Genomic DNA, 12,696 nt, shown 5'->3' with positions numbered 1-12,696 from the left:
ATTGTAACATTTACCCTTTTTCCTTCATGAAATACAGCTCCAACTACCCAGTGTTGATGGAAAACCTTCTTTCAGTGGTCATAATGTTTGGGCTGATAAGTGTATGCTAAAGCTGTAGCTTGTGATTGCAAACTAATGAATCCCAACTCAAAGTAGCAAAAAGATTTTTTCTTTTGATCAGCAAAACATGTCAAGAGGAAACATCTGTTCAGTACTGTGGTGCATGTGCTGCTTTCCCAATAATTTTTTTATATTTTGCGTACTTGGTGGACTTATGAACGCTATGGAACATGCATGACACAACTTTGTATTAGTATAGGTCTTGGAGACGTTGGCTGTAATAAATATTATTGCAAATTTACTTAACGATATTACTTTTTAATAATAAACATAGTATATGACAGCAAAAATGCTATTATATACTATAACATCACAAATAGAGGAAATGATGAAGAGTGGAAACACCGAACCCAAACAGTGAAAGCCCCGCAGAAAGAAAGATAAAACCACAGATTTTCTCAAACCGTTTGAGCTGATAAAGCATGTCCATAACAGACAAACCAGCCTACTGCTGAGGTATAACCCATTTAAGGACGAAACAACTAAACGTATCAATAGAGATAAATCAATTTTTGAAACTTTAAATTTAAAACAAAAATCCAACTGCAGTATAATGACCACGTCATACTTTTTGCTCATCAAACAACCCATTCAGGTCATTTATTCATCTGAAACTGTGCTGAAAATATTTACATTTTGCATTTAGAATTAAAATCATTCTTTGGTTTAAATCCTGTATATTCTATCCAAAAGTTTTAAAGTGGCGACTGAGAATTTTGTTTTTTTTTATTACCAATTTTAACCTTGCAATGCATTTAAAATGTTCAATAAATGTTTTCCTTGTTAAAGTCAAACAATGATTTATTGAGGAATCTTAATTTACTAAGAGCATCGGTTTTTAGATCAAGAAAATCTCAAGAATAACTGATAATAAAAGAAGTAATAGCTGCTAGCCTAAATGCTATAATTCCTTTATTGAAGGGATACAGAGGAATAAAAGGGTCCTACAACCATAAAATACGCTATGGTTGGTATATTTGAGCTTTCAGAATGTTTTTCCAAACATTAATGAGGTTGTTGATGTAGTCATTTTGAAGGAAAGACATGATAGATAAAAAAAAGGCTTAAAATTAGATCAAATGTGTGTATTTGCTCACAGTTTATTGCAAGCTTAAAATTTTAACTTCAACTCTTTTGCATAAACACAAATAGCAATATCTTGGTGGCTACAGTATGTTACTATTGCAGTTAATTGTTACATTTGGTGCAGAAATTCTGCATATAAAAACCTTTGTTCCTCAAAACCATTAAATACTATCTAAACAATCAAATTGATATACCCAGCATTATGTGACATTAGTATGTCACACAGTGTTTGGGTCTACAGCTGTCCTGTATTGTAACTGCACATTTGCATGAGCAGCCATTTCAACCCTGGCAATGAGCCCCCCCCATCAGCCCTATTAAATGTGAGAGCAGGGTGCAGACAGACATCACATTTTGTCCTCTGTCCTTTCACTACACAGATTATGTTATTCATTTGAATAAAATATCTCTGCTCACAAAGCATAATGGGCCCTGTGAGGAATTCAATCATCTCGGATAATCATCATTATCAATAATGCCAGTTAATTACCATAACAATGAGCAAGGTAATAAATGATGATGTCAAGGCAGAGCTACCAGGTTCAGGAAACAATGAAGAAAGAAATGACTTCTTCTCTTTAGAAGTGCTATGAATATCACCTCGCTAAAGTTCTCCAAAATTTCTAAGAAAGATGTCATTTCATTATAGAGCAGCGGATTAAAGCCAAAATTTGAATTGTCTGCACTGATTTAATTTTGCCCCATCTCAAAAATTGATAAGATGCCAAATATAAAAGGTGAAAAAAATATGCTGCTACTTATATATAGTAATAAGGAACTGCTGGTAAACACCTATGCCACATGTTTAAAGTTTTCTAACGTCTTACTGCCACACCAACTTATACTAGCAATAATGTGTAAACTGTCAATGAGTAAACTGAGGACTCAGTTATTCCACTAAGAGTTTAACGGCACTGCTTTGATGTGGCTTTTAGTATCAACTTAAGTAAACTATCCTTTAGTTCAATTGCCTTACTAAGCTGCTTCTGAGATTAAACTTCTTTTCAATTTGGATTTCCTGATTTTTTAAAAAACAACAACAACAAAAAAAAACTTTTTTCTAGCCTTTACTTTGCACTAAAAAGCATCACTTTTGGTCAAAGTTGCAATGGATAGTAGCAGATAAAAGGTTAGGTTGAAAGCTAATTATCAAATAAAATGAGACAATTTTCTCTCTGGACATTTGTTCAATAATATATTTCAATAATTTTGTTTGCAGTAATGCATGCTTAAAGCATCTTCAAAATGGTCTGTGTAGGAACCAGGATCTGAACTTTTTTCAGCTTCTCATCCATCACTAAGCGTTTCAGAGAAGAATGACACCTACATGTCTATTCGCTGTCAAACTGCTGGAATGCAGTGTGCGCATCAAAGGGGTTTACGTTATCAGTTTGCTGCCAGCAGAAGGAGTTTCATCATCGACTTTTAGCGACATCATTTAGGGGTTTTAGGAAGCCAAAGGACAGTAGCGTCCATTTCTGTTCTTGTCAGATACAACCGAGTAGTGGTGGAGTAACAGGAATCCTACACACCCGACAAAGTCTGTCTTCTTGTCTTGTGGGGCTAAGAATGCACTAAATGTTTTTGTTGGCTAACAGGTTTCCCTTTTATGCAGAGACATATTATTCAACAGTTACCCTAAAGCTTCTAAAATAATACACCTTTTTCGTAATATCCCGTAAACTCTAACACAATTTCAAAAACAAAAGCTAATACGTATGTTATCTGTACTCTTTAGAGATCATTGCATAAAAAAATATCTCATTCTAGGCTTATTTCTTTTTTAAATGATAATTCAGCTGGTTAAAGGGTAGACACTTCCACTATTGGAAGTGTCTCACTAAAGGAGTCCGTCACCAGAGAAAACACAGACCCCCCACCAAGCCCCATGAGAATAAGTGGCTCCAAATTACAGGTGCATCTCAAATAACTAACATCATCAGAAATGGATAAAAAATATGCACTGGCTTCACACAAAGTAGTATATTAAAACTTTTTTTTTTAATTAAAAATTCAGATTTACAATACAATTGCATAGCTTCATACAGATATCAAGACTAGGCCTCCTTTTACATGAATTACTGCATGCAGATGAAGGCAGCCAGTTTGTGGCTTTGCTGTGTTTTTAAAGATGCCCAGGTTGCTTTACTGACAGCCTCCCACCTCTCTACATTATTGCAATATTTCATCATACTCTTTATAGCAGTTCCTTGATTCTCTGTGAAGTCGAGAGAGTTTTCATCCCAAACAAACATTAATACCAGGGTCGCTAAAACCTGGTGCTGGCACCTCTGCCAATGTTCGATTTCCTAGTCCTACTAAAAAAAAAAGCATTTTCTCAAAGCTTGTAAGTGTGTGACTGCGTTTTGTAAACTGAAGTTATCCCTGAGGATTCTGCAACTTTTTCCTTCCACACAGCTTTCCAGTGTTATACTTGGACAAACCACTGTTAGAACACAGCTTTTTGATAATTAACCTTTAATAAGCTAAACTAAATGTTAATTTGATTCTGTTGTCAGTAATTTAAAAGTCTTTGTTGGTCATAACATAAAACACATCAATTAATATTAGTAATTCTTTAGTTTTCTTATGAACTAGGTCAGGGGATTTCATTAGCTATAACACTTGTTCAACTGAAATAAACAATTTCAATATATCACACTGTGTGAAATGAAGCCAAAGGACTTTCACTCAACTGAGTGCTTAAGTTTCTAATAAAACTTTAATATTTTGAGAGGTTCCTGTAGATTGCAGTAGAAAACCAGGAAAATCAGAAGCAAGTAGATCAAAACTGCAAACCAAAGAAGTGGGGTGCAAGCATGAAGAGTGAGAGAAGGCGGTGGAGTGAGTGTGCTTTAAGGGATGACAAAGCAGGCAGGAAGCAGAGCATCAGATTATTTGAGCTACTATTTTCCAATCCATCTGTTATAAAGAAGGCATTTAGAATTACCAGTTCACTTACAGATTTTGAAGTGGCTGAGATGTACTGGACCACCATCTCACGCTTGGTGGCCAAGTCCTTTCCACGTAAAGGGGCTTTCCGTTCCTCATTGAGGTTCATGTCCTCCTAAAAACAGAACAGGAACAATGAAACTGACTGCCTGTTTCAAGGTAGCCTTTAATGAGCAAAATAACCAACAAAAATGCATCTCCACATTGTTGTGTTTGTTAAGACACATTTTTTTTTTTATTTCACATCATCCAATTGGCACAGCAAAGCAGAAAAGGCTTTTAAATGACGTGCAACTGAAGTTGATCCCCAATAAACAAACACAAAACCTCAAAATATATTCACATTTTTGCATTTCAAAACCTTCAACTTTAAACCAGATCATTTCAATACAACAGATTCTTCAAAAATACGCAGCATTTCGGGCCCAGAAACAATTATTTTTCAATTTCCACCATTACCCTTTTATATCAGATCCTGTCCTTTGCTTAAATTAATTCCCAACCACGTTTCTTTGTTAAAGTCACAGGCTGTAGCAGTGGAGTATAATGGCAGGAATAATTAGTCCTTGAAATAAAAGTAGCAAAGGCAGCAGCAATAGAAGAATATAAAGAAAAAAATGGCACACTGCACCGCAACTCTGAATCTGAACAGCAGAACAAAATCAAACAACACTGTTTCTATTGAGGCCATGCAATCACAGCTGATAGGCTGGATAGGCAGTATCTGCGTGTTATTGGGAGTATTATCTTCATGCTACTTTAATTCGGCATCACAAAGAGTTCTTTCATGTGAGAGACATCAGGGGATAGAGTGAAGGCCGGACAGAGCACTAAAAGCTAGGGAATGACATGATGATTAGAATGAAGGAGGATGTTTATCAGAAGCACTCTCTCACAAAGAGATGGCTCGAATGAACAGAGGAGAAAAACATCCTCCGTTGAGGTAACAAGGTGGAGGTCTGCTGCCCTCTAGTGGAAAGAAAGGAATACATTTAACTCTTGAAGTCTCGATGTCCTATCGTTTTCTCTTCACCTGATTTACTTTCTAATTTAACTTATAAATTCAGTGCATCACCATATTAGATCACTGGATTACTCCTAGGTTGAATTATCATACCAAAGGTAATCAGAATGAAGTTGTTCAGCCTTGTTTGTCCGTGAGGCATGGGCAGGAATCCCAACCAGGAGCACTGTGACCTAAATTCCTTTAACTACATTTCCTCCAGTAAATACCCTCTGAGCTAAAAAGAAAACCATTAACATCTCTTGTGGAAATGGAAGGGTGGTTTGGGGCTTGGATGCAGCCGAAACTTTTTCATCACCCAGGGAAAGCAGCAGGTTTTTTAATTAATCTTTGAACCCTGCTAATTTATCTGCTTAATTGGCATTCAATAAAGGAGGCAGAATGTGGTGGGGTGAGTACGTTGCAGGCGCGCAGGGGGGGGCGGGTTGCATGAGTAGTGAGCCTGCGGGACGTTTGTCAAGGGGCAAACTGGAGGAATGAGCCCTCCAATGTTCAGCCTGCAAAATGATTAATGCTCTTTTATTAATTATACCCTCACAGGCAACATAAAAAGAGCTTCGGTATATCATGACTATTCTGCTGGTGTAACAGAAATGCTGTGATTTGAGCTTCTAGCTATGCCAGTAGACCAGACATATGCTAGAGCCTGCCATCTTACACTAGTCTGACTAACTCTGGTAGGGATTTATTAATACTAATCAGGGTGCAATTGCTGCGTTCATACCAAAAATAATTATCCTGAAGTATTTGGGAAATCATCCTTTGATCAGTGCTATGAGAAAGTCTTTACCCCTTTTAAAGGGTTCTCTTGTTTTTACCTTTTTGTTATGACTAACTATGTTTCAGAGTCAAAAAATAAAAGGTACATTTTAGACAAAAACAAATTAAGGGGGGGAACTGGCAGTTTTTAATTTAAGGTTCTCAAATCATGGATTATTTTTTTATACCCACATTGTTTTGGTTACATCTCAGTAGGTAGGTCTGATCACCTCAAGAGGTAAAACTGACCTCTATGGAACCTAAGCGGACAACAATAGGTAAGAAGTGCACTAAATTTTGATGTTAAGAAATTAAAATGAAGGAAAGTCACAGACATCTGTCGTTCTTCATATTCCTTGTAGAGCCTTTGGATTTTTGTGAGCCACAATGAGAAACATTAACCGAAAAAGAAGAGAATATTGGACAGAGACGAGATGTCACAGAAGTGTAAAAAAGGCAGAGTTCATGATTCTAAGAGACGGAGCAAAATGACATTAATGGGAGAGTACCAGCAGGAAAACCACTACTGACCAAATATGGGAGAATGGCATGCTTTTCATTATATCTAATGCAAATCTGCCAGCATACCATACCTGTATAAAAACATGGTGGTGGTGCGATAGCCTGAGGTTGATTTGCTGGTTCTGGGGCTGCAATAACCGATGCAACATTATTTCTACTTTATACCATTCTACTCTGCCATCATTTTGTGACAGAGCTGCAGTCCAATGCAGCAGGGCAATGATCCACAGAAAAGCATCACTTCCACCTCTGAATGGAAAAAATAAAAACTGGCAGTCAGTTTCAAGTGGCCTACTCAAAGTGGCGGTTCATCCTCAAAAAGCCTCCAATTAGGATAAAATAGAGGACAAATCTTCAAAGAGTAAAGGGTCAATATTCCTCTACATGGAGGTAAATGAGTCTTGGTCAGTTATTAGCTTTAAGGGCCAGTTTGGAGGCTTTGATAGATTTTATCCTTTCGCAAAACAATAATTGGAAATTTCTTTAGCTTTTACTCACAATATTTTTGGTTTTAAAAAAGTCCACAAGTTGAAATGGTGTTGGTCTTTGACTGGGTTCAATGTCATAGTGTCAGGAGAGGCATGTGGCATAAAAACTTTGCCCAGTCTGTCAGAAAGTGGTGATGACCTCTGAATATGGGAGCAGCTAAAAAGACACATCTTTGATAACACAACAGGTTTGCGAAAATGAAGGGGAACTTTTAGACATCACCGCCTGAGGTAAGTTCTCAAAATAAGGTATTGGTGAGTAGCTAAAGAAATGTTTAATGCAACCCAAGTAGGCAGGTGTTTCCTCTCACTAAACCATTTTTCCCAACGAAGCAATAAGTTAAGACGGCTGCACTCTAGGCATGGCAGCTCCTCATTGGGGACGACGCCAAGCAGCTGTCTGATTATGTGGATCAGAGGTTTCAGGCAGTCAAGAACCATAGCAGAGTGAAAATACATTCCAACATATTTTTCATGTACGTGTACAATTTGTTCCATATTATGCATAATGCATTTAATATATTGCACATATGAAAATAAGCCCAATAGTTTTATTGAGAGTTTTATTCTGTTTTATTCATCTCTGACTACCCTACATCAAATCAGGGATCATGACTCTCGACTGCATCTTTAGTTACAAATATAAGACTTTTGATTTGGCTTGTATTCATGCACTGTTTACTTGATGTCTGGGCTTTGTGTGTCATGTACAATCTATTTTATGTAAACTGAAAGTGGATATAAGTGTAGATCAGTTAGATTATCTTGTTTTATCAATATCTGGTTGTTATGGAAAGATTACATAGTAGATCTGCCAGTAAAGGGAGAAAATGGCAGAAACTGGTCAAATGTGGGTTTTTATTTCCATTTAAAGCACTTACAGAAACAAAGACAAAGCCTGCAGTTCTTACAGATGTGGTTTTAGTTGCACTTTAACAAGAGATGTGGGTGGACAAAAGGAGATACAATTTCAGTCATGTTTATACAGTGATGAATGCCTTTACTGTAATAAAAAAAAATCTAATTTCTATATATAAAGTGAACTAATCAGAAGTAAAAACTTTATTATGCTTTTGCAATATCAAATTACAAATTAAGTCTATCAATGACGTTTGATTGTTCAGGACAAGAAGCAAACAAAGAAAAAAAGCGTATTCTACATCTCATTCTAATCTTTTATCTTCAAAGTGAAATCAAAGATTTAACATTAAAAGGTGTTAACCATATTTTTGGATATAAATGTATACCAAAGTTTTTGTATTTGATAGATATTATGCATTTAATTTGTGATCATTTTACATTTTAGGTCTTAGTCTGAAATGAATATCTCTGCATAAGGTTTGTAAATAAAATCAAATAGGTTTGGCAAAATGCTTTGGCTCGATATTGGTTAGGGTTTTAAACTAGTGTGAAGAAAAATAAACAGACACTGTCAAATCATCCAAGGCTTTAAAACTATACGAAGAGTCTCCCCTGAAGAAATATGAGGTTCTTAAAAAAGTAAGTAGTAAAAAAAATAAAATAAAATTCCTTTGCCTCCACTGTGACAAATCAATTATTTTTTTCCACTACCCCCAAGTTTGATCCATGAGAGCATGAGGGCACATGCCGTAATTCTCCTGTGGGCTGGTTTTAATGTCCTGGTGCAGAGTGGAAGAGCTGAGGGATCACAGAAGAGCTTATTACCCAGAGTATTCATTCTAACAACGGCAAACATAAAACCTGAAACAAGGCACTGTAGCAATGCACCCTTACACTGTTAATTCAGTGGCTCTGTGTTGCTGTGTGCACCCCAAAAGGTTCTTAAAATCTTTGGAAAAGGCTTAACAGGAAATTAACTTTATTAGAAAATACTTTGTTTTCTCACACATAATAAAAATGTTGTTTTGCCTCATCATTAATAAACAGAATAAGAGAGGAGAGTTTGTTGAAGCCCATGTGAAGGTGGATAATTGACCCTTAACATAGAGCTGGGGCTTTTACTTATTATTTATATCATCAACAATCCAGTTAAATCTGAGATCTGAATCCATCTGAAATGGGTGGTAAGGCTTTAACTCCGATTAAAATAAGTCCTCTATCAAATCTGACTAAGCTTCAGTAAAGCTGCACAGGGACAAAGGCCCAAATGTCAGTGCATAGATGTACACTGATTAAAACCTTCTACAAAAGATCTGTACTTGGAATTGAGGTAAAAGTTGCTGAAAACTGATGACTTATCAGATATGAATGCAAAGGAAAAACACACCTTTCAGAGGTTTTTATTGATTAAACTTTTTGAAAGCCATATTCTTTTTTTTTCTTCCTTTCAGTTACACAATGTCTTACTGCTTGGTCCTGTGCTACAGTTTTAAATCATAGAATCTTAATAAAACAGTGAACATTGATCCATGTGAAAATAACTTGACTAAAGGTTTAAGGGGCATGAAACAGCAAGAATCTGCACCACAGGAACAACAAACAATTTAATCTGTTTAACTGAATTTATTTCAAACATAAAACTAAATTTGGAGAAAATGTTTTGTCTTAAAGTTTCCTCAGTAGAAGCAGATAGCAGTTCACAAAGAGTCTGGTTTTGCTTTGGATTTGTTTCTATACAATGGGAGTTTTCCTCTCCACTGTCATTACATGTTTGCTCTGTATTAAGCTTGGTTTATGCTAGACTTGTTCGTGATGACCGCAGGACCAAATTAAACCATTTTTGGCTTCCATGCCCCTCTGCACGGCGTCCATGCAAACAGAACATCCGCACAGTGAGCCCATACCTACGTGGACAGTTCAGCTTTGTGCAAAAAAAACATGATGAGCAAGCAATAGCTCCTACTGGCGAGCATCTGCAATGTAAACATCTAAAGACAGCCTTAGATTTAGCTCATAAATATCACCACTATCCACAGACTTTGGAAAAACTCATGCAAACAAATGACTGTCATTCTTGAAGAGTTATAAACGCCTGTTTTCTACTTTCTCACTTAGTGTGGTCTTGTCAGCTTGCCGTTTGTGCTGAACATGCCCGCCAGAATAAGGGAAAACCGGCACGGAGAATAAGAGCTTTAAAGGTTATGACAGTTGGTTCATTTTCTGTGTGGATTGTATGTGCATCGAGCATGACCTAAACTAATAGATTTCTGCAATGTCAAAGACACAATGCAAGGGACTGTCCACAAGCAACAGGTGGAATGACTGCTGCAACAATGACTCAAGGCAGTCTGCTGGGGTTTCTTAGAAAACTTTAACCAATCAATGAAATGCTGTGTTGTGAATTGATGCTATATAAGTAAAAGGAATTGATAATTTGTACAGAATACATAAGCTTTATGAAGGAGCACTATTACACATAATGGATGATTGCTTAGAGAAAGAACAATGTCCTCACTAAGAGCTGATTGAAGCAATGCTGCTCCTAAGTAGAGACTGACATTTTTTCGGGAATCCCACGGGTCACGGGATTCCCGTGGGATTCCCGTGGGATGGGAGTCAGTATTAGTAACGATCACGGGATTGGGACGGTACAGGATTAAACATTAACGGGAGCAGACGGGAGCGGGAGCAAACCAATAGTAACTTCCGCTCTGAGTTTTTCACCCGCGCTCAAAAACAACAAGAATGGGAGTGGTGCAGGAGCGGGAGTCATTCTGAATGGGAGCGGGATGGGAGTGGGAGTAATTTCACCAGGAGTGGGACGGGACAGGATTTAGATTTCTACTCTGGACCAGGATCGGGACGGGACACCATTTTTTTCTGTGGGAGTGGGACGGGACAGGAGTGAAAATCCACTCCCGTGTCAGTCTCTACTCCTAAGTGAAAAATCTTTGATTAAAGCCCACTTCTTCCACACAGTTTTCGCCTCAGTGCCATAAAAACATTGGACATATTTTTTAGTGCAGCTTTACTGCTGTGTATTGTGATGAGAGGCTCAGAATTCAAGCTGTGCATATCAAGTTAAACCCTGTAACAAATCACATACTTGCTTTCTACACAATTACCAAGATGGTAGCATGGAAAGTTATTTGGAAGCAGTCGAAATCTCTGCTTTCATGAACACATTCCTGTGCTCAGTTATTAATCTAAAACAAAAATCTATAAAGTATTAATTTGGTTTTCCTTACCACACAGAGTTTATTCCTATATTTTGTCAGTTTCCTTTGATGAATGCTCAGTAATGGGTAATAGGCTATTTCAGCTTAGATATACACACCATAGAGAAGTAAGAAAAGGGAAGAGAAAAACATTTGTTGGTGGTCATTAATGCACAGTAGGAGGTTTGGCTGATTTGGCGAGGGTCAGCCCTTCAATTGAAGACAGCAAAACATCCCAGGCTAAAAGTTGTGAGAACAGCTAATAGTGGTGTGTGGGCAAAGTTGATAAAAGTGTGTTTGACATAAAAGAAAAACTGAGAATATATTCAAGATGACAAAACAGATAATGAAGTTGGTCATTATTAGCAAAAAGTAGAAAAATCCACACTTCAGTTATTTTCTGTTTCCAACATCAAAGCAGAACGGTTTCCCGTTTTTCCGTGGAGGCAGTATTGGAATCGACAGTACATAAGCAAATCACCTTTTTTTCTCCCCCTTTTTTCGATTTCATTACCGTAATTACAGCTCCCAACCCGAAGTGTCAGGATCTGTCAAATGTCAGACCAGCAAACATGCCTCTTGTGTCATCTGTCACTGAGCAAATTGAAGCCTGGGTGTAATGTCACGCCGCTGTGAGCACAAACATAGTAATTGAGAGGTGAACTGAGTGACAGGGATGAGCATCCAGGCAGGAAAACAGTGAACAGAGGCCTGATGAAAACCTGGAGCTCTGATCGTATTTTTCTAGCCCCGGCAATAAAGGCTATTGTACGAGAAATACAGAAAAGATAAGCACCACACACACAAACACACACTCAGATGAGCTATCTACAAAAGAACACACAACCTCTGAAATAAAGCCAAAGTAATTCAGCCCCTCTCTTCAAAGAGATGGGGTGGAAGGTTTTTCTTAGATTTCCATCATGAAGTACATGAGGCCAAAAACACACAAACATGACAGGGCCTTGACCCCCACAGAAGTGAGAACTTTAGTCTTTAACTCTGCAAGTAAATCGTTATTCTAAATGCGTTATACTCAATCTGTCAACAAATGCTATAAATACGCAAAATCATGTTAAAACTACATCTTTGAGCCAGAGCTCTTTTGTTTCCAAGAACAATGGTTACACAAACATCACTGTGCCAAATGATTGTAGTACGTGCTGTGAGTCATTACTGCTGTAAGGAAATAGGGGCTCTGTATGCAGTTTATTTGAATCTCTCAACACAGAATGAGATTAGCAATTGCTTTCAATCTTTGGAGAGCTGTTTTACTGCAGGGTTCATGTAAACATGCAGCTGAATCGACAAAGCTCTGCAAGCTTGTTAGGCTACATATCAGAACCTGTTGACTTTGTTCCAACACACAAATGCAGAAAGCCTTTAAAATTACTGTTACCTCATCAACTTTTTTTAATTTTATTCGGTAAGAGCCCCGAACTTCGATACATTTTATTGGATTTTTGGTGAAAGAGTCAAAGCAGAGCACGGGTTTACAGTAGAATTATTGAATGATAAATGGTTTCAAGGATTTGTTTTTGTTTTTTAAATCTGAATAGTGCAATGTGTATTTAGCCCTCCTCATATTTAAAGCTAAATATAAAAATGTACCTCCTTTTTAATTAATTTTATTTATCACATATGTTTAACACTATGTTTGATTATC

The 12,696-nt window shown here is 37.2% G+C and overlaps 1 protein-coding gene across 6 annotated transcripts in view; it reads right to left on the bottom strand.

Annotated features, from left to right (window-relative positions):
- The window catches only part of diaph2 (diaphanous-related formin 2), a 542,053-nt gene that overhangs the window by 490,476 nt on the left and 38,881 nt on the right, over window positions 1-12,696 (bottom strand). For all 6 annotated transcript variants that reach the window (XM_038281299.1, XM_038281303.1, XM_038281304.1 and 3 more), the window contains one exon: window positions 4,169-4,273. In XM_038281299.1, the coding sequence (XP_038137227.1) occupies window positions 4,169-4,273 (105 nt within the window). The remainder of the gene's footprint in view (window positions 1-4,168; window positions 4,274-12,696) is intronic.

The sequence above is a fragment of the Cyprinodon tularosa genome, unplaced genomic scaffold (assembly GCF_016077235.1).
Source record: "Cyprinodon tularosa strain WSP-4 unplaced genomic scaffold, ASM1607723v1 ctg17, whole genome shotgun sequence".
NCBI classification, from domain to species: domain Eukaryota; kingdom Metazoa; phylum Chordata; class Actinopteri; order Cyprinodontiformes; family Cyprinodontidae; genus Cyprinodon; species Cyprinodon tularosa.
The sequence above is the reverse complement of the archived record's forward strand: the minus strand, read 5'-3'. Positions and strand labels throughout refer to the sequence as shown.